The sequence below is a fragment of the Procambarus clarkii genome, chromosome 56 (assembly GCF_040958095.1).
Source record: "Procambarus clarkii isolate CNS0578487 chromosome 56, FALCON_Pclarkii_2.0, whole genome shotgun sequence".
In the NCBI taxonomy this organism is placed as follows: Eukaryota; Metazoa; Arthropoda; class Malacostraca; order Decapoda; family Cambaridae; genus Procambarus; species Procambarus clarkii.
The window spans coordinates 11,193,724-11,216,711 of record NC_091205.1 but is presented as its reverse complement, the minus strand read 5'-3'; the positions used below and the strand labels follow the sequence as shown (position 1 = coordinate 11,216,711).

At 45.1% G+C, this 22,988-nt stretch overlaps 1 protein-coding gene across 1 annotated transcript in view; it reads left to right on the top strand.

Moving 5' to 3' along the window:
- Positions 1-22,988, top strand: part of LOC123770920 (transient receptor potential cation channel subfamily M member-like 2) — a 317,900-nt gene that overhangs the window by 40,702 nt on the left and 254,210 nt on the right. Inside the window, exon 5 of the mRNA XM_069306032.1 lies at positions 16,601-16,702. Coding sequence (XP_069162133.1) covers positions 16,601-16,702 — 102 coding nt within the window. The remainder of the gene's footprint in view (positions 1-16,600; positions 16,703-22,988) is intronic.

Genomic DNA, 22,988 nt, shown 5'->3' with positions numbered 1-22,988 from the left:
GTCAGTCCTTAGACCTATACTGTTTCTGATATATGTAAATGATCTCCTAGAGGGTAAAACTCGTTTCTGTCAATGTTTGCTGATGATACAAAAATTATGAGAAGGAATGAAACAGAGGATGATAGTAAGGGGCTACAAGATGACCTAGACAGACTGAGTGAATGGTCCAACAAATGGCTGTTGAAGTTCAACCCAAGTAAATGCAAAGTAATGAAACTAGGCAGTGGAAACAGGAGGCCAGACACAGGATACAGAATAGGAGATGAAGTACTTAATGAAACGGACAGAGAGAAAGATCTAGTTGATATCACACCAATCCTGTCTCCTGAAGCCCACATAAAAAGAATAACGTCTGCGGCATATGCGAGGCTGGCTAACATCAGAACAGCCTTCAGGAACCTGTATAACGAATCATTCAGAATCTTGTACACCACATATGTAAGACCAATCCTGGAGTATGCGGCCCCAGCATGGAGTCCGTACCTTGTCAAGCACAAGACGAAGCTGGAAAAAGTTTAAAGGTATGCCACTAGACTAGTCTAGTCCCAGTACTAAGAGGCATGAGTGACGAGGAAAGGCTGCGGGAAATGCCCCTTACGACACTGGAAGACAGAAGAGAAAGAGGAGACATGATCACAACCTTCGAAACCCTCAGGGTAATCGACCGGGTAAACAAGGATAAAATATTCAACACTGGTGGTACGCGAACAAGGGGACACAGGTGGAAACTGAGTACCCACATGAGCCACACGGACGTTAGAAGGAACTTTTTCAGTGTCGGAGTAGTTAACGGATGGAATGCATTAGGCAGTGATGTGGTGGAGGCTGACTCCATACACAGTTTCAAATGTAGATATGATAGAGCCCAGCAGGCTCAGGAATCTGTACACCAGTTGATTGACAGTTGAGAGGCAGGACCAAAGAGCCAAAGCTCAACCCCCGCAAGCACAATGAGGTGAGTACAATTAGGTGAGTACACACACACACACACACAAGTTAGTAGATGTTATAGACAGGAATTTCCTAACAGAACATGTGAAGGAAGACACAAGGGAAAGTGGAAGAGATGCACTGAGCCTATTAGATCTGATTTTCACCCAGAACGTAGGAGACATCAAGAATTTGGAGCATGAAATACCTCTAGAGGCCAGCGACCATTGTGTCCTAGTCTTTGACTACATGATGGAATTTAAACTTGTGACCATGGGACAACAGGTCTGGGAAAGGAGAGTTGACTACAGTTGACTAAAGGGGACTACAGGAGGATAAGGGACTACCTGGGAGAAGTGCAGTGGGAGGAAGAAATTAGAGGAAAAACTGTCCAAGATATGATGGACCTAGTCATACAGAAATGCCAGGAGGCCGAAGAGAGATTTATACCAATAGCAAAGGGAAAAAATAAGAGGGAATAGAACAACCCATGGTTTAATAGACAGTGTCAGGAAGCAAAAATGGCCAGCAGGCAGGAGTGGAGGAAGTACAGAAGACAAAGGACAGAGGACAACAGGATCAAATGCAACAGAGCTAGGAACGATTACATTAACATAAAACGAACATCGGAAAGGGACTATGAGAACGATATTGCTATCAAAGCGAAAAGCAACCTAAGTTACTACACAGCCATTTAAGAAGAAAAATGTCGGTTTACGACCAAGTGACAATACTAAGGAAAACAAAGGGGGCATATACTGAAAGTGACAAAGAAATCTGCGAGGCACTGAATGCCAGTTTGCATGGAGTGTTCACTATCGAGCCTGAGCAGCTCCCATTGTTAGAAGAGATTACCCTAGATGAAAGACTATCAGATATAGAGGTGAAAGCAGGGGAGGTAATGAAACAGTTGACAACACTGGATGCAATTAAAACAGTTGTATCAGACAAAGTATCACCGTGGATACTGAAAGAAGCAGCGCAGGCCCTCGGCGTGCCTCTGGCAATGATCTTTAATGAGTCACTTATGTCGGGAGAATTGCCCAGTTGCTGGAAGAAGGCAAATGTCGTACCGATCATCAAGAAAGGTAATAGGGAGGAGGCACTTAACTATAGAACTGTATCACTGACAATCATCCCCTGTAAAATTCTGGAAAGAATAATTAGGCTACGACTAGTTGCACACCTAGAGAACGTTAGGTTTGCGAACAAACATCAACATGGGTTCTGGAAAGGGAAATCGTGCCTAACAAACCTTTTGGAATTCTATGAGAAAATAACGAGGAAAAGACAGGACAAAGATGGTTGGGCAGACTGCATATTTCTGGACAGCCAGAAAGCCTTTGATACAGTACCGCGCATGATACTGCTGTTCAAACTCGAGACGCAGGATGGGGTGGTGCAACTCTTGTTCCTCCTATAGTCCCATTTCCTGTAGTCAACTCCTGTTGCTTATCCATTAACATGGATAAGGAACTACCTAAAAGAAAGGAGCCAAAGAGTTACGGTAAGGGGCGAGAAGTCGGACTGGCGAACAGTAATGAGTGGAGTACCACAAGGATCGGGGCTGGGACCAATTCTATTTGTAGTATATGTTAACGACATGTTTACAGGAGTAGAGTCCTACATGTCGATGTTCGTAGATGACGCAAAGTTGATGAGAAGAGTTGTGACAGATGAGGATTGCAGGATCCTCCAAGAGGACCTGAACAGGTTGCAGAGATGGTCAGAGAAATGGTTACTGGAGTTCAACATGAGCAAATGTAAAGTTATGGAAATGGGATTAGGTGATACGAGACCAAAGGGACAGTACTCAATGAAGGGGAACTGCCTACCTGTGACGATGTGTGAAAGAGACCTGGGCGTGGACGTAACACCTAATCTATCTCCTGAAGCACATATAAATAGGATAACGACAGCAGCATACTCTACACTGGCAAAAGTTAGAACATCATTCAGTAACCTAAGTAAAGAGGCATTTAGGGCACTTTACACTGCCTACGTGAGGCCAGTCTTAGAGTATGCTGCCTCATCATGGAGTCCCCATCTGAAGAAGCATATAAGGAAACTGGAAAAGGTTCAGAGGTTTGCAACAAGACTCGTCCCAGAGTTACGAGTGATGGGGGTATGAGGAGCGCCTGAGGGAACTGTGCCTTACTACACTAGAAAGAAGAAGGGAGAAGGGAGACATGATAGGAATGTATAAAATACTCAGGGGGATTGACAGAGTGGACATAGGCGAAATGTTCACACGAAATAATAACAGAACGAGGGGACATGGGTGGAAGCTGGAAACTCAGATGAGTCACAGGGATGTTAGGAAGTTTTCTTTTAGCGTGAGAGTAGTGGGAAAATGGAATGCAGAATCGACTTGAGAATGGTCCAGGACGGACCGAAACGTCGTCGTCCCTTCAACTTCTAGTGTGTGGTCTGGTCAACATATTTCAGCCACGTTATTGTGACTCATCGCCTGCAAAATGGAATGCACTTAAGGAACAGGTTGTGGAAGCAAAAACTATTCATAATTTTAAAACTAGGTAGGTCGGCCGCCGAGCGGACAGCCCGCTGGACTTGAGATCCTGTGGTCCTGGGTTCGATCCCAGGCGCCGGCTAGAAACAACGGGCAGAGTTTCTTTCACCCTATGCCCCTGTTACCTAGCTGTAAAATAGGTACCTGGGTGTTAGTCAGCTGTCACGGGCTGTTTCCTGGAGGTGGAGGCCTGTCGAGGACCGCGCCGCGGGGACACTAAAGCCCCGAAATCATCTCAAGATAACCTCAAGATATCTCAATAAAAAGATAACCTCATCTGCTTCCTCAACAGTGCCCCCTCCCCGCTCAGCTCGTTGTTGCCGTGTGGGGGCTTAGTGGGCGGCTGCCGGAGTGTGATGCTCCTTGGGACAGTCCTCTGTCCTTTTCTAGCCTTGTGCTCCTGCTGCCGTCCTCTCCAATTCTGCTGGGCACCTTTTCCTTTTCCTTCTGTTTCGTTTTTCTCCCCTCTCTTCTCCTATCTGCTTGCCGTTTCCTGCCGACCTTTTGCTTGTTCTGGTTCTTCCCTTGGACTTCTTCTATTTTGACGCTCGGGTGCTTGAGGAGGCATACTCTTGCACCCGTAGAACTGTAGTACCCAACATCTAGAGCGAGGGGAACCTTTTATTGTCAATCCCTCTTTCGTCACTGAACCCGATCTCGACGGACTGTCGGTTTCTTAAGGTGGCGTTTGTGGGGGGTATACTCACGACGCACCCCTAGGAGGCCCCGGCAAGATCGGCGATAGCTTCTTGTTGGGTGTCCTGCCTCTAATTGTGGCTCCATGGTGGGTTTGGGGGCACATTCGTGAATGAATTTTTCTTTTCGTAATGATGATGACCCTTGCTTCAGCTGTTTCTGATTTACCTTCTCAGGCTCGTGGGGTGGGCGACCAAGCCCCCGAGTCAGTCCGTGTTGGAAGACTGGGCTCTGTAGCCTCCGCTGCATTGGGCCCCGACCTTGCTCCTCCTTTGGCCTCTCTGACTCCTTCCCCTGGCTCCCCTCCCTCCTCTGTGGTTGGGTCGAGCCCCAAGCCCCCAGTGGTGACTACCTCGTTCCCTGGCGCGGCTCCTTCTCTAGTTGTAACTACTGCACCTTTTAACCCCTCTCTCTCTTGGGGTTCTCACCGCCGTCCTCGTCACGGCCGCCCTCGCTCGATTTCTTCCAGTTCTGCTACCTATCAAGCCTTGTTTGGTCCCGCTTCGTGGGCCAAATATTTTGATCTCCTCCCTCTTGATTCTGCGCCTCCTGACGATTTCTCCCTCCATCGACATCTCGTTGATTCCGTGGATGCCTCCATTACTTTCAACCCCACTCGTCTCAGTACACGTGTCGTTGCTGCTCCTTCTCAGGATGCTGCTTCCCGCTTGGCTGCCTTATCCTGCCTTGGCGAGACCCCCTGTTCAGGTCTCGAAGAACGCTCAGTTGAATGCCAGTGTTGGCACTATTCTGCTCCCTCCCCATGTTGCGACCGGTGTTCGGGACCTGTGCGACTGCCACGACGATATTCGACATATCCTTGCTGCCCAGGGCCATTCTATTCTCCAGGTGGACACGTTTACTTGTCCCCCTCGTGGTAGTCGCCGTCAACCCCTCCGGGTTGTGAAGATTACCTTTGATGGTAGGACCCTTCCACCCTCTGTCATTCTTGCTGGTGCCAGGTGCTCTGTCCAGGAGTACATTCCTTCTCCTCGGCTTTGTAACAAGTGCTGGAGGTTTGGGCATGGTGCCCTCCGCTGCTCCGGGACTGTCTCTCTCTGTCCTTTGTGTGGTGGCGAAGGTCACTCTAAGTCGGAGTGCACTTCTCCCCAGGCTCGTTGCCTCAACTGCGGTGAGGCCCATCCTACCTTCTCCCGTGCGTGTGTCCATTACAAGCTTGAGGCAGCCGTCCTCAACTTGAAGCACCGGGAGCGTTTATCTTTTCCTGAGGCGAGACGCCAGGTTCGCCGGCTCCCGCCTTATGCTAATATCTCTTATTCTCGCGTGTTGCGCTCTTCCTCTCCTCGTCCTTCCCGCCTTCCTCAGACTCACAACCGTTTCCGGGCCTTGGACCCCTGATACGCCCACTGCCCCCCTCCTCTGTTCCTTTGGGTTCTCTCCCGAAGGATCCACCTCCTGGTACTCTGTCTGGGGTTCCCCTTCTTTCTACCCGGTTTGTCGTGTTTCCTGTGTCTTCTTCCTCGTCTCCCTCCGTTCCTCCTTCCCATCCTTCCCCTCCGTCTCTTGACTCTCCCCGCCGCCTGTCGGTGCGGGCTGATGTCCATCGCTCTCCAAACGGCCGTCAAGTGTGCTCTCGTTCAGCTTCTCCTGTTGAGACGCTAGAATCCGTTGCCTAGTACGTGGTTGCTGGGACACCTGTCTCTTTACGTCAGAAGCGTAAACCTGGCTCCTCTCCTTCCTCCTCCCCGGCGGGTAAGAAGGTTTCGCTTTCTTCCTCGGCCCCTACTTCTGCCTCTCTCGCTCCTTCCCCTCCCATTTCGGTGGTTGCGCCCCCTGTTCCTGCTAGGGAGGTTCCTTTAGCCCCCGCTTCCCTCTCGGTTCCTGCCCTTTGCTGAGGTACACTCCCGTCTTTCTACCCCCCCCCTTCTTCCTGCTGCTATCCTTCACTGCTCCTCTCCATTGTCTCCTCCTCTTTCTCCTCCTCCTCCTCCTCCGATCCCCGCCCGCCCACCTCTGATCTGTTCTCCCGTTTCCTTCCCTCCGTCTTTGCTCAGTTTACCCATGCCCCCTAACCCTGACTTTGCTGACGATGATCCCGACCCTGATATTCTTTAACGTGCTCTGTTGTTCTTTCGCCTTTGTTTCTTCCTTGTTCTCTGTTTTTGTCCTTTCTCTGCTCGTCGTTGTCCATTCTTCAATGGAACGTTCGGGGGTTATTACGCCAACTTCCTCGAACACCAACTTCTGATTTCACGGTTTTCGCCCCTTTGTGTCTGTCTCCAGGGGCCGATGCTTGGTGCTCGTCCTGGTCGTTTTCGTGGCTATTCCTTTCTCTTCCTCCCCCCCCCAGCCATTGCTGGGACTTCTAATTCTTCTGCTCTTTTGATTTGTGCTGATGTTCCCTTTGTTCCTTTACTTTTTCCTTCGCCTCTCCATTGTTCTGCTGCTCGTATCTTTGTGGGGAACTGGTACACAGTTTATTCCATTTATCTCCCCCCGAGTGTCCCACTTTCTCTTCCTGATTTGAAACACCTCCTAGACTCCTTGCCGGAGCCTGTGCTCCTGCTGGGTGACGTCAATTGTCGTCATTCTCTTTGCGGTGACGTTCTGACGAATACCCGGGGTCGCCTTCTTGAGCCGTTTCTCCTCTCTTCTTCCCTGTCTCTTCTGAATTCTGGTGAGCCCACTCATTTGGACTCTCGGACTTGCACCCTTTCTTGTCTTGATCTTTCTCTCTGCTCTTCTTTTCTTTACTTAGATTTCACGTGGCAGGTTCTTGATGACCTCCATGGAAGTGATCATTTGCCCATCCTTGTTTTCTTTTTCTCTTTTCGCCCTTCCCTCTCTTTCCCTAGGAGGCAGTTTGCTAAGGCGGACTGGACCCTATTTACCCTCAGTGCTACTCTCTCTGACCTCTCCCTTCTGCCTCTCTCTCTCACGCTCTCCTCCTTTTTCATGACACTGTCTTCAACGCTGCCCTCTGCTCTATTCCTCGCTCTTCCTCTCGGGGTCCACGGAAGTGCGTTCCCTGGTGGAATGCGGACTGTGCTCGGGCTGTCCGCTGTAAGCATGCAGCCTGGAAGAGGCTGGAAGAGGAAAGCGAGTGCGGTGGCCTGTAGGGCCATCCGTACGGCTAAACGTGAATGTTGGGCATCTTATGTCTCAACAATTACGTCCGAAACGCCTCTGGCCCAGATCTGGTAGCGTATCCAAAAGATAGCGGGTAAGTTCGTTCCCGATGTTTCTCCGGTCCTTCACCTCCATGATACACCTGTGGCAGACCCGTTGCAGGTCGCTTCCATACTGGGTTCCCACTTTTCTTCTGTTAGCTCTGGTCTTCATCTTCCCCAATCTTTTCTTCTTCGTAAACCTGTCCTTGAGTCTCGTACTTTAGATTTCTGCACTCGTCTTCAACTTCCCTATAATGATCCCTTCTCTCTCTCTGAACTTCGTTCTGCCCTGGCCCTCTGCGGTTCTACGGCGGCGGGCTCCGATGGTATTCATTATGAGATGCTTCGCCATCTCCCTCCTTGCACGTCTCAGTATTTACTGAGTCTGTATAATCGGATCTGGGAGTCGTCGTCAGTCCCTGAGGACTGGCTCGATGCCGTTGTCCTCCCTGTTCGCAAACCGGGGTCTCTGGGTACTTCCCCTAAGGACTTTCGCCCTATTGCTCTCACAAGTTGTGTCTGCAAACTCTTTGAACGTATGGTTAACGTTCGTCTGATGTGGTTCCTGGAACACCATCACCTCCTCTCCCCTTCTCAATTTGGTTTCCGCAAGTTCCGCAGCACGACAGATGTCCAGGTGAACTTGGAGGTCTATATTCATACTGCTTTTGCTGCGAAGACCTCCGTTGTTGCCGTCCTTTTTGACCTGGAAAAGGCTTATGACACCACTTGGCGATATCATATTCTATCTCAACTTCATTCTTTTTGCCTTCGTGGTCATCTCCCTCTCTTTCTCTGCAGCTTCCTCTCCCGTCGTTCCTTTCGGGTGCGCCTTGGTACCGCTCTTTCTGCCTCTTTTCAGCAATATGAAGGTGTGCCCCAGGGTAGTGTTCTGAGCACTACTCTTTTTCTGGTTGCCCTCAATGGTCTTCTTTCCTCTCTTCCTTCTGGTGTCTTCTCCGCTCTCTATGTCGATGATCTACCCTTTGCTGTCAGGGTGATGATTCGCCTCTCCTTCAACGCCGGCTTCAACTTGCAATTGATGCCGTGTCGTCTTGGGCCACCGATCATGGCTTCAAGTTCTCTACTTCTAAGACTTGTGCCATGACTTTTACTCGGAAACGGGTTGTTCTTCGTCCCTCTTTGTCACTTTATGGTCATCCCCTTGAATACAAAGATTCCGCGAAGCTTTTGGGGTTATTCCTTGACACTCGTTTGTCTTGGTCTCCCCATATCTCTTACCTCCGTGTTGAGTGCTCTAAGGCCCTTACCCTCCTTCGGGTCTTGTCCCATACTTCTTGGGGGGCAGATAGGCGCACTCTCCTTGCTTTACATTCCTCTCTCGTCCTGTCTAAGCTCGATTATGGTTGCCCTGCTTAATTGTCTGCTTCTCCTTCTACTCTTCGCCGTCTTGATGCTTTGCACCATACTGGGTTGCACCTCAGTTCTGGTGCCTTTCGTTCGACTCCCGTCCTTAGCTTGTATGTTGACACTGGCTTCCTGTCTCTCCAGGACCGCCGTGATCGCTACTGTCTACGCTATCTTGCGCGGTCCTTACAACATCCTTCCTCTCGCCTCTGTCGTGCTTTAACTTTTACCCCTCCTGCGGTTCCTGTTCCTCTTCACCACCTCCCTCTTTCTGTCCGGTTATCTCGCCTCCAGGATTCTCTTTCCGTTCGTATTTCTAATGTTTCTCCTCGTGTTGTTCCTTCTTTGCCCCCATGGAGAGTCCCTCTTCCGCGGTTTTGTACTTCCTTGACCCGTATCACTAAAGCTTTTACCCCTCCTACGGTTCTAAAACGCCTTTTCCTTGAGCACTTTTCTTCTCACTCCCGCTCCGTTTCTGTCTTCACCGATGGGTCTAAGTCGGCGGATGGTGTTGGCTTCTCTGTTGTTTTTCCTGATTGCACTTATATGTGTCGCTTACCTCCGGAGACTAGCATCTTTACAGCGGAACTTTATGCTATTCTCTATGCTCTTCGTCTCCTGCTTTCTCATTGTCAGTCTTCCTTTGTAGTTGTTGTTGACTCTCGTAGTGCTCTCATGGCTCTCAGGTCCTTTAATCCGGTTCATCCAGTAGTTGTCGAGATCCAGCATTGGCTGTTTCTTGTTCACAGTAAATTTAAGTCGGTTGAGTTTTGTTGGGTTCCCAGCCATATTGGTGTGTCTTTAAATGAGCGTGCGGATGCTGCCGCCAAGGAAGCTGTCCGTTCTTGTCCCATCTCTCGTAAAGGCATTCCGTATTCCGACTTTTACCCGGTTATCCATTCCTCAGTCCTTACCCGTTGGCAGGCTTCTTGGTTGTCTGTTACTGGTAACAAGCTTTGTACTCTTAAATGTGTTTCCTCGTGGCCGTCCTCCTTCCACCGTAACCGGCGGTGGGAAACAGCTCTGGCGAGGTTGCGTATTGGCCATACTCGCTTAACCCATGGTCACTTGATGGAGCGCCGCCCTGCTCCTTATTGTCCTAGTTGCACTGTCCCTCTTACGGTCGTGCATGTCCTTCTTGAATGTCCTGACTTCCAGGACGAGCGTGTGTCTTGCTTTCCGACCGCCCCTCGCGGTCACCTGTCCCTCAATAGAATTCTTGGTGACTCGGATACTTTTGATATCGTTCGCCTTATGCGTTTTTGTTCTCGTATTGGCATCCTTGGTCATATTTAGCGCCCTCTGATTATTTTGCGCATTTGATGGTGCTACATAGCCTTCCCAGTTTGGTTCCTTCTTTTGATAATTACTTACTTACTTACTTCCTCAACAGTGTTGACGGACTTGTGACTGCCTTGCTTTGAATGTTAGACTGAACAATATTGTTAATTTAGTGGACGTCTTTGTTCTTGGCCGCAAGAAGAGCTCGTTCATTCAGACAATCGTGATTCTTATAATTGGTTTGAACATTAGGAAATACTTTTTCAACTAAGTCTTCTTTTGATGTCACTAAATTGTAGAAGTTTTGAGGCAAAGAAATTCGTCCTGAGGTCAAATCAACCGGCACGTTTCCGTTCCCAATTTTCAGAAATTGATGTGAGAATATCCCAGCTGATGGATCGTTTTGCTGCTAGACACGCATATTTGTAGTTAATTTTAACGTCTTTACGTGGCGCCACAAAGTAGAATAATTCAGGCGAGAATTTATTTCGTCCGCTGGTGTCGTTCGAGGAATTACAGGTAATGTTTGCCGGAAATCTACTGCTGGCAACATTTATGCGTTCCCAAATGATCTGATGTTTCCACACAAATCTTGCAATGATCGATCAAGAGCCTCGAACGATTTTTTTTTTGTCCATTGTGCATTCAACCCAAACAATAAGTTTACATCTGTGCAATGCTTTGGAAATGTTGCACGTGGGAGTTTCAATGAATTGCATGATCAATGGCAATTTCATAGCCGAAGTAGTAGTTCTTCCACCTGGTAGTAATGTTGCAGCTATTTCGGACGATGCAAGAGCTAAGGTTATGCCATTTTGGGATCGAAATGCTGCCAAAATCAATCTAATTATGAAGGTTTTACAGTTCCTCCTGGCGCATCTAAAAAGATTTCTCCATACCCATTATTGACCGTTTGAATTATTTGATTGACAATGCCTTTTCGCTCAAGCGTTAGCTGAGGAATGTTTGACTGCACATGCGACAACAGATCACCCGTGTTGTAATTTTGTTCCCGACGCAATTCTACATCTAACGAAGCAGAAGCAGATCGATTCGGTGAGGCATTTCCATTTTTTTTAGAACTTTGTTTGCGATTTCTAAGCACAAATCTTCAGTCATTATCAACGCTTCGTTGTAGATTTCTGATGTGAAATCAATGTTCGTATTTGAATTTTCCTTGCTTATTCGACGGATAATATCTTCAGCCATGTGCGATTTATATTTCTCCCATAACTCTGAATGAGACGAATGAGTGCAGGTGGTCAATATGATTGCAAACAATGCTCGAATTTGATTTGGATGTGACGTGTTGGACGCGTCATTAATTCATACATCCCAGTGTCGGCCGTTCTCCAATAAATTAAGAGCTTGACATGCACTACGGAAAGTGGCATAAATTATGCCTTTGACAAATCTCAATGACTGGAAAGACGTTGGACCGGGCACGTTCACCAACAGCATGAGAAGAAGGAAGCATTCCTCTTGATTGGGATGCACCGTGTGCAGTCTGCCTATCGTAGTTTATTTGAATATGCCAGGTTGTCCGTCGACTCGCTCTCCTCGTTTGCGTCGTTCAAATGATTTTCTACTGGCATTCTATGTGTAATGCGTAGGCACTTCCGAACACAGCAGTGTTTTTGCAAACGTGTCCTTTTGACATAACGTGAAGAAAACAGTACACGTTGTAGCCGGTGGATTCATGGCTGTTTGTTGCACATTTGCAGCTGTGAAATAAACGTGTTATACATTTTCTTGTTTACAAAACAAAAGCAAAAAATACTAACGAAATATTTTAATTCAAACGCAGATCAATCGACACAGCTCAAATTCATCACCAATTGCATTGAAAAAATAGAAGAACAGTCAAAAAAACGAAATGAAAACCATGAAAAAGAAACAAATAAGCTATACCAACGAAATGAACGGTATAGTAAACAACACAGCTCAACTCCAACGCAACGTCACACGAAAGAATATAATCAAGATGAAAATAAATCAAAATCTGTGAAAATCCAATTTATCAATGCAATCGGGAACATTGAAAAGGAATAATAAGATATTTTGTATATCGTGTGTTGCTCTTACGTGCAACAGATGGCGCTTTTTAAAAAAACACCGCATGTTTACACCTGTCACAGGTGTGACATGTAAATAGTATGTATATAAAAACACGCACGTATTTGAATTGAACGTTGTGTCAAAATTTCAAAGCAATCGGTGAAGAACTTTCGGAGATTACAGAGTGTGTTGCTCTTACATCCTACAGATGGCGCAGTTTAAAAAAAAAAAAAAAACATGTTTTTTTTTCCCTCTCACAGGCGAGGCATGTATACAGTATGTATATAAAAACACTCGCCTATTCAAATTCAGTGTTGTGTAAAAATTTAAAAGCAATCGGTAAAGAGGTTTCGAAGATTTCCCCAACGTGAAAAACACACGAAAAACACAGCTTTTCAAAAAAATCATGATTTTTCCCGTCAACAACTTGACATCTATATAGTATGCATATAAAAACCCGCTCGGATGCGAATGGAATGTTGTGTGAAAATTTCAAAGCAATTGGTGAAGCGATTTTAGCAATTTTGAGCAAAGGAACATTTCCATTTTTATTTATATAGACAGCATGTGTGTTGCTCTTACATGCAACAGATGGCGTTGTTTTTCAAGAAAAGCATAGTTTTACCTGTAACAGGTGTGCCATCTATACTTATAAAATCAAAATGAACGGTATGGTAATAAACACAGCTCAATTCCAACACAATGTCACACAAAATAATTTAATATATAATAAAATAAATCGAAATCTATGAAAATAAAATTTATCAATGCAATTGGAAACACCGAAATGGAATTCGTGACATATTTAGTATAGCGTGGATGTGCTGTTATGTGCAACAGATGGCGCTGTTTTTCTAAAAAAGCATGTTTTTTCCCCGACACAGGTGAGTCATGCATATAGTAGATATATAAAAAAGACGCGCCTATTCGAATGCAATGTTGTGTCAAAATTTAAAAGCAATTGGTAAAGAGGTTTCAAAGATTTCCCTCACTTGAAAAACACATGAAAAAACACAGTTTTTCAGTAAAGCATGTTTTTTTTACCGTCACGGACGTGACATCTATAGAGTGTGTATATAAAAACCTTGCCGGATGCGAAAGGAACATTGTGTGAAAATTTCAAAGCAATCGGTGAAGAACTTTTGGAGATTAGCCATTTTGAACAAACGAACATTTCCATTTTTATTTATATATATATTTAATGTGACGAGAAATGTAGGTGTTAATGCAGTCTTCTCTATGGCTGGTGTAAATGCCAATCACATTAAAGAAAATAGAGAAACAAAATGTTGACTGGTTGGCGGTTGTCTCCTGTGGTAAAGTGAAAGGGAAAAACACGCAAAACAAGTCTTATAAATAATGAACTTTAATTTACTTTAAACAAATATAAACAAAATAAAGATAATCCCTTGGCTATGTACAGTGCGGATCAAAATATATACAAAGACAAAACACAATATAAAATAAAATAATGATTACGTTACTCTACAATAAGCAAGACAAAAATTAGTTAAAGGTGCTGAGACTAGTGGGCTGGCTGAAACCTCTACTAATATACAGGACGTATGCTTAGATAGAAGCGTCAGCTCGAGAGCACAAGAATATTCTGAGGCCAACTGCTCGTGCGAGACTATATGTAGACGATGCAGATGGCGCTGAAGTCGCATGAAGTCGCTGATTCACTAATGGGGAGAGTGTTGGTTTGAAGTGGTCGTTTGGTGATCGACGAGGTGGTGCGCCGACAGCGATGGAGGGGGGTGAAGAGAATAGTGTACCCACTGTAGAGACGTCTGCTATTCCACTTATATACTATTCTTGAATGTGGTATCATGATGTTGCAGAAGTGTAAAAGTAATGCGATGTAGGAAGGAGCAGGCTAAATCTCTCTTGAAAAAGATTACTGTCACAATAGCCAGAACGCACTTCTTGGCCTACTATGCAAGGCTCAATTTGCCTAATAGGACGAGTATTTTTTTTATTTTCAATAAATTGTTTCCAATTGGTTTATTTTAAACATTATTATTATTATATTATATTAAGAACATGAATTATTAATTTAGTTTTGATTGTTTAGGTTAGGTTAAGAAAGGTTAGGTTAGGTTAGGTTGGGTAGGTTAGGTTCGGTCAAATATCTACGTTAGTTTTACCTCAAGCATTAACTAATTAACTCATACATAATGAAATGGATAGCTTTATCATTTCATAAGAAAAAAATTATAAAGACATTGTAATTCAGGAAAACTTGGCTTATTAAGCAAATCGGACCTTGCATTGAAGGCCAAGAACTGTGTTCTGGCTACTAGGTACATTATATATATATATATATATATATATATATATATATATATATATATATGTCGTACCTAGTAGCCAGAACTCACTTCTCAGCCTACTATGCAAGGCCCGATTTGCCTAATAAGCCAAGTTTTCCTGAATTAATATATTTTCTCTAATTTTTTTCTTATGAAATGATAAAGCTACCCATTTCATTATGTATGAGGTCAATTGTTTTTAATTGGAGATAAAATTAAAGTAGATATATGACCGAACCTAACCAACCCTACCTAACCTAACCTAACCTATCTTTATAGGTTAGGTTAGGTAGCCGAAAAAGTTAGGTTAGGTTAGGTTAGGTTAGGTAGGTTAGGTCGTCGAAAAACAATTAATTCATGAAAACTTGGCTTATTAGGCAAATCAGGCCTTGCATAGTAGGCTGAGAAATGAGTTTTGGCTACTAGGTACGACATATATATATATATATATGTCGTACCTAGTAGCCAGAACTCACTTCTCAGCCTACTATGCAAGGCCCGATTTGCCTAATAAGCCAAGTTTTCCTGAATTAATATATTTTCTCTAATTGTTTTCTTATAAAATGATAAAGCTACTCATTTCATTATGTATGAAGTCAATTTTTATTTATTGGAGTTAAAATTAACGTAGATATATGACCAAACCTAACCAACCCTACCTAACCTAACCTAACCTATCTTTATAGGTTAGGTTAGGTTAGGTAGCAGAAAAAGTTAGGTTAGGTTAGGTTAGGTAGCTTAGGTAGCCGAAAAACAATTAATTCGTGAAAACTTGGCTTATTAGGCAAATCGGGCCTTGCATAGTAGGCTGAGAAGTGCGTTCTGGCTACTAGGTACGACATATATATATATATATATATATATATATATATATATATATATATATGTCGTACCTAGTAGCCAGAACGCACTTTTCAGCCTACTATGCAAGGCCCGATTTGCCTAATAAGCCACGTTTTCCTGAATTAATATATTTTGTCTAATTTTTTTCTTATGAAATGATAAAGCTACCCATTTCATTATGTATGAGGTAATTTTTTTTTTTATTGGAGTTAAAATTAACGTAGATATATGACCGAACCTAACCAACCCTACCTAACCTAACCTAACCTATCTTTATAGGTTAGGTTAGGTTAGGTAGCCGAAAAAGTTAGGTTAGGTTAGGTTAGGTTAGGTAGGTTAGGTAGTCGAAAAACAATTAATTCATGAAAACTTGGCTTATTAGGCAAATCGGGCTTTGCATAGTAGGCTGAGAAGTGCGTTCTGGCTACTTGGTACGACATATATATATATATATATATATATATATATATATATATATATATATATATATATATATATATATATATATATATATATATATATATATATATGTCGTACCTAGTAGCCAGAATGCACTTCTCAGCCTAATATGCAAGGTCCAATTTGCCTAATAAGCCAAGTTTTCACGAATTAATATATTTTCTCTAATTTTTTTCTTATGAAATGATAAAGCCACCCATTTCATGACGTATGAGGTCAATTTTTTTTTACTGGAGTTAAAATTAACATAGATATATGACCGAACCTAACCAACCATACCTAACCTAACCTAACCTATCTTTATAGGTAAGGTTGGGTTAGGTAGCTGAAAAAGATAGGTTAGGTTAGGTTAGGTAGGTTAGGTAGTCGAAAAACAATTAATTCAGGAAATCTTGGCTTATTAGGCAAATCGGGCCTTGCATAGTAGGCTGAGAAGTGCGTTCTGGCTACTAGGTACGACATATATATATATATATATATATATATATATATATATATATATATATATATATATATATATATATATATATATATATATATATATATAGAATGATACACAGTACAATATAATATATCACCACCTGATATCATACCCCTGACTATGAGTATTACATCCTCACAATATAAGGTATAGCACCACCAATTAACCAACAATAGCCTAAATTACTTAACATCATATTAATAGACATATAATAATACACATGAACATAATATTGTATACAAGATATAACAAAATCAATCTATACTTGTTGTACAATGACCTTAATGAATGATCACAGCGTATACAAATATTCTAGTATATGCTGGATCATGACAGGTTGTTGTCGATGGAGGAAGTAAAGCACCAACAAACATGATGGTTGGCATCGTTAATAGAGGCAGCAAAGCATTAATAAACATGATGGTAGGTATCATCACAAGGAATAAAGGGTCAATAAAAGTAACGGCTATAAGTATAGCAATAATAAACATAATGGTTGTTGTTGTTACAGGCAGTAAAGTCTACTGGGGCGGTGGTCATGACTGGAGGACTTCACGCTGGCATCATGCGCTGTGTTGGTGATGCTCTCAACAAGGCACAGCTCATCGTCAAGGTGATGTTGCGCGCGCGCGCGCCTGTGTGTGTATTCACCTATTTGTACTCACCTATTTGTGCTTGCAGGATCGAGCACTGACTCTTGGATCCCGCCTTTCTAGCCATCGGTTGTTTACAGCAATGACTCCTGTCCCATTTCCCTATCTTACCTAGTTTTAAAATTATGAATAGAGTTTGCTTCAACAACCTGTTCCTTAAGTGCATTCCATTTTTCCACTACCCTCACGCTAAAAAATAGTTCCTAACATCTCTGTGGATCATCTGAGTTTCCAGCTTCCACCCATGTCCCCTCGTTCTGTTGCTATTACGTGTGAACATTTCATGTATTTCCACTTTGTCAAGTCCCCTGAGTATTTATATGTTTCTATCATATCTCCTCTCTCCCTTCTTTTTCCCTCTTGTCATAAGGTTCAGTTCTTTCAGGCGCTCTTCATATCCCATCCCTCGTAACTCCGGGACATGCCTCGTCGCAAACTTCTGAACCTTTTCCAGTTTCCTTATGTATTTCTTCAGGTGGGGACTCCATGATGGTGCGGCATACTCTAAGACTGGTCTCACGTAGGCAGTGTAAAGTGCCCTAAGAGCCTCCTCACTTAGGTTTCTCAATGACGTTCTTACTTTCGTGTGTGTGTGTGCGTGTTTGTGTGTGAACATACGTGTGTGTGTGTGTGTGTGTGTGTGTGTGTGTGTGTGTGTGTGTGTGTGTGTGTGTGTGTGTGTGTGTGTGTGTGTGTGTTTGAGTGTGTTTGAGTGAGTGTTTGAGTATGATGGTGTTTGGGTGAGTGTGTAATGGAGGTGTTTGGAGGAGTGAATGTGTTATGGTGATGTTTCGGTGAGTGTGTGTGTGTGTGTGTGTGTGTGTGTGTGTGTGTGTGTGTGTGTGTGTGTGTGTGTGTGTGTGTGTGTGTGTGTGTGTGTGTGTGTGTGTGTGTGTGTGTGTGTGTGTGTATGTGTGTGTGTGTGTGAGTGTGTGTGTGTGTGTGTGTGTGTGTGTGTGTGTGTGTGTGTGTGTGTGTGTGTGTGTGTGTGTGTGTGTGTGAGTGTGTGTGTGTATGTGTGTGTGTGTGTGTTGTGTGTGTGTGTGAGTGTGTGTGTGTACTCACCTAGTTGTACTCACCTAGTTGTGTTTGCGGGGGTTGAGCTCTGGCTCTTTGGTCCCGCCTCTCAACCGTCAATCAACAGGTGTACAGATTCCTGAGCCTATCGGGCTCTGTCATATCTACACTTGAAACTGTGTATGGAGTGAGCCTCCACCACATCACCCCCTAATGCATTCCATTTGTCAACCACTCTGACACTAAAAAAGTTGCTTCTAATATCTCTGTGGCTCATTTGGGCACTCAGTTTCCACCTGTGTCCCCTTGTGCGTGTTCCCCTTGTGTTAAATAGACTGTCTTTATCTACCCTATCAATCCCCTTCAGAATCTTGAATGTGGTGATCATGTCCCCCCTAACTCTTCTGTCTTCCAGCGAAGTGAGGTTTAATTCCCGTAGTCTCTCCTCGTAGCTCATACCTCTCAGCTCGGGTACTAGTCTGGTGGAAAACCTTTGAACCTTTTCCAGTTTAGTCTTATCCTTGACTAGATATGGACTCCATGCTGGGGCTGCATACTCCAGGATTGGCCTGACATATGTGGTATACAAAGTTCTGAATGATTCTTTACACAAGTTTCTGAATGCCGTTCGTATGTTGGCCAGCCTGGCATATGCCGCTGATGTTATCCGCTTGATATGTGCTGCAGGAGACAGGTCTGGCGTGATATCAACCCCCAAGTCTTTTTCCTTCTCTGACTCCTGAAGAATTTCCTCTCCCAGATGATACCTTGTATCTGGCCTCCTGCTCCCTACACCTATCTTCATTACATTACATTTGGTTGGGTTAAACTCTAACAACCATTTGTTCGACCATTCCTTCAGCTTGTCTAGGTCTTCTTGAAGCCTCAAACAGTCCTCTTCTGTTTTAATCCTTCTCATAATTTTAGCATCGTCCGCAAACATTGAGAGAAATGAATCGATACCCTCCGGGAGATCATTTACATATATCAGAAACAAGATAGGACCGAGTACAGAGCCCTGTGGGACTCCACTGGTGACTTCACGCCAATCGGAGGTCTCACCCCTCACCGTAACTCTCTGCTTCCTATTGCTTAGATACTCCCTTATCCACTGGAGCACCTTACCAGCTACACCTGCCTGTCTCTCCAGCTTATGTACCAGCCTCTTATGCGGTACTGTGTCAAAGGCTTTCCGACAATCCAAGAAAATGCAGTCCGCCCAGCCCTCTCTTTCTTGCTTAATCTGTGTCACCTGATCGTAGAATTCTATCAAGCCTGTAAGGCAAGATTTACCCTCCCTGAATCCATGTTGGCGATTTGTCACGAAGTCCCTTCTCTCCAGATGTGTTACCAGGTTTTTTCTCACGATCTTCTCCATCACCTTGCATGGTATACAAGTCAAGGACACTGGCCTGTAGTTCAGTGCCTCTTGTCTGTCGCCCTTTTTGTATATTGGGACCACATTCGCCGTCTTCCATATTTCTGGTAGGTCTCCTGTCTCTAGTGATTTACTATACACTATGGAGAGTGGCAAGCAAAGTGCCTCTGCACACTCTTTCAGTACCCATGGTGAGATCCCATCTGGACCAACCGCCTTTCTAACATCCAGATCCAGCAGGTGTCTCTTGACCTCCTCTCTCGTAATTTCGAACTCCTCCAAGGCCGCCTGGTTTACCTCCCTTTCTCCTAGCACAGTGACCTCACCCTGTTCTATTGTGAAGACCTCCTGGAACCTCTTGTTGAGTTCCTCACACACCTCTCTGTCATTCTCTGTATACCTGTCCTCGCCTGTTCTAAGTTTCAATACCTGTTCTTTCACTGTTGTTTTCCTTCTGATGTGACTGTGGAGTAGCTTTGGTTCGGTCTTGGCTTTGTTTGCTATATCATTTTCAAAATTTTTCTCTGCTTCTCTTTTCACCCTGACGTACTCATTCCTGGTTTTCTGGTATCTCTCCCTGCTTTCTGGTGTTCTGTTATTCCGGAAGTTCCTCCACGCCTTTTTGTTCAGTTTCTTCGCTTCCATACATGCCCTATTATACCATGGATTCTTCTGTTGCTTCTCGGATTTTTCCCCTTTGGGCCGGGATGAACCTGTTTACTGCCTCCTGACACTTTTGGGTAACATAGTCCATCATACCCTGTACAGACTTGTCTCTGAGGTCTGTGTCCCAAGGTATTTCACTTAGGAAACTTCTCATCTGTTCATAATTCCCCTTTCGGTATGCCAGCCTTTTGATTCCTAGTTCTTTTTGGGGGGAGATAAGTCCTAGCTCTACCAGGTACTCAAAGCTCAATACACTGTGGTCACTCATTCCCAAGGGCGCTTCCATCTTAACTTACCTTATATCCCATTCATTTAGGGTAAATATCAAATCAAGCATTGCTGGTTCATCTTCTCCTCTCATTCTTGTTGGCTCTTTGGTATGCTGGCTTAGAAAGTTTCTTGTTGCCACGTCCAGCAGCTTAGCTCTCCATGTTTCTGGTCCTCCATGCGGGTCTCTGTTCTTCCAATCTATCTTCCCATGGTTGAAGTCTCCCATAATTAGTAGTCCAGATCCATTCCTGCTAGCAACAGAAGCTGCTCTTTCTATTATGTTAATGGTGGCCATGTTGTTTCTATCATATTCCTGTCTAGGTCTTCTGTCATTTGGTGGTGGATTATATATGACTGCGACTATAATTTTTTTCCCTCCATTTGTTACAGTACCTGCTATGTAGTCACTGAAACCTTCACAGCCCTGAATATCCATCTCCTCAAAATCCCAGCCTTTTCTTACCAGCAGAGCTACACCACCCCCACCTCTTCCTTCCCTCTCTTTCCGCATAACATAATAGTCCTGTGGGAACACTGCATTTGTTATTGTTTTCGTGATCTTTGTTTCTGTGAGGGCTATTATGTCTGGGTTTTCCTCTAGTACCAGTTCTCCAAGCTCATTTGCTTTATTTGTAATTCCATCTATGTTAGTGTACATCGCTTTGAGGCTCACTTTCTTCTGTCCCTTCTCAAATCGCCTCCTTGGTGAGTGTTCTGCTGGTGGGGGAGGCTGTTCCATGGGTGTGAGGACCTGTGAGGTGGGTAACAGGATCTCAGAGGATACTGGAATGAGGGGCGGGGGATCCAGTGAAGGGGGAGGGACAGGGAGGGTATGGGGTGAAAGGGGAGGGAGGACGGGAAGGAAAGGGGGGGAGGGAGGACTCGGGAGGAGGGGAGGGGTAGAAGGGTGGGGATTGGGTTTGGGGGGAGGGAGATTTGGCTGAACTTTTGAGTGGGGGCAGGGAGGGTTTGGGGTAGGGGGGTTTTCTATACAAAGGAGGGAGGCGGGGTTGTCCTCCCTTCTGGTGTTACTGGGTAGCTGGTTGTGGGTTCCCCCCTCGCCTCTGGTGGTGTTGTGTTGGGAGCTGTGACTTCCTGGTTTTCCCCTCTCGCCCTGCGCCTCTTCCTTGCTTCTGCCACCACGGCTCTCTCCTCCCTTGTCATGTCTCGCTGGAGGAATACATTTTTTAATTTTCCCACGTTTTTCAGGGAGCTCTTCCTTGATAGGATCCTCTCCTTTGTGTTCTCGTTTGCAAACACTATCTTTATCATTCGGTCTCGGTCTTTGTTGTACCGGCCTAGCCTGAAAACCTTCTCAATGCTATGCTCGGCCCCTTCCATGTCTAGTGCCTTTAGTACTTCATTCACTGCTGCTTTGTCCTTGTCATTCCACTCTGTCCTATTGGTTCCTTCCTGTTCCTTAATACCCACAGCAACCACTGATCTTTTCCTTTCCAGCAGTTGGCTAGTGGAGCGTGCCGCCTCCTGCGAGGTGGCTGCTTTCATGGCCACCTCCATCACTGCAGTCATTACTTCAGAGTTATTTTGTTTTAGTATTTCAGCAAATGTTGCTTTTATTGTGGCATTCTCATCCAGAAAACTATTACCACTTTCTCCCTGGGTGGTTTTCTGATTCTCAGGCTCGATACCATTCTCTTTGAGGGTTCTAATCTCCTCCTTTGCTGCTGTCAGCTCTCTTTTCAGGTTGCTTATTTCGTTCTTCATTTCCTGCATCATTTCTTGCATCTCACTCTTGATGTCCTCCAGAAACTGGGCGAACATTTCCTTCATCTCGTCACCTTGGCTCTTTCCTGCTCCCCTGGGACCTCTGGCTGCCATCTTGACCCTGTTGGGATGGGGGAGGGAGAGAGAGAGAGAGAGAGAGAGGGAGAGAGAGAGAGAGAGAGAGAGAGAGTGAGAGAGAAAGGGAGTGATAAAGGGAGAGATAAATGGGTGGGTGGGGGGGGATCCGACCCTTCCACTGAAGTGAGAAGAAAGTAGAAGGGGAGGGGGGGGGGAGGAGATGGAGAGAGAGGCGGGAGGGAGAGAGAGGAGAGGGAGAGAGTGGATGAGGAAGAGAGCGGGTGAGGGAGAGAGGGGGGCGGGAGGTGTGTGTGTGTGTGTGTGGGCAGAGAGGGAGGGGGAAGGAAAGAGAGGGAGGGGGAGGGAGGGGGAAGGAAAGAGAGGGGGGGGGAGGGAAGGAGAGAGAGAGAGAGAGAGAGAGGAGAGAGAGAGAGAGAGAGAGAGAGAGAGAGAGAGAGAGAGAGAGAGAGAGAGAGAGAGAGAGAGAGAGAGAGAGAGAGAGAGAGAGAGAGAGAGCAGGAGAGAGAGAGCAGGAGAGAGATAGTGGGAGTGGGAGAGAGGGAGTGGGAGAGAGGGAGAGTGGGGAGGGGAAGAGTGTGTGTATGGGCGATGCGGGGGACTGGGGGTGGGGGAGGGCGGAGATGGCGACTAAGTCAGGTCAGGTCAGGTGGTGGGGTCAAGAGGGGGGGGGATAGTAAGGTCCTATCCCAGGTGTTAATGCCTTTTCCCCTGACTGAACAATTGTGTGTGTGTGTGTGCGTGCACGTGTGTGTGTGTCTGTTTTAGCGTGTGCACACTTGTGTGCGTGTATACGTACGTAGGCGGGCGTGCTTGTATGTGTCAAGATATCCCTTATGCGTTACCTCTGCCTAAATGAGCCACTCTGAGATTTTTTAAAATATTTGATATCCTGAACGAGAATTTGATAATCTTTTACCTCAATCTGTACACCTGATTAATTGACCAGAGAGGGGTACATACCAGTCTGCCTCCCGCTCACACAACCAGATGAGTAAGGGCACAGGCGATGTATGTTGACGATGGATATCCGTCGTTGTCTCCCACTAGGTGATTCTCTAATTGCTGGTAGATTGATGAGGTCGGTTCTTCTC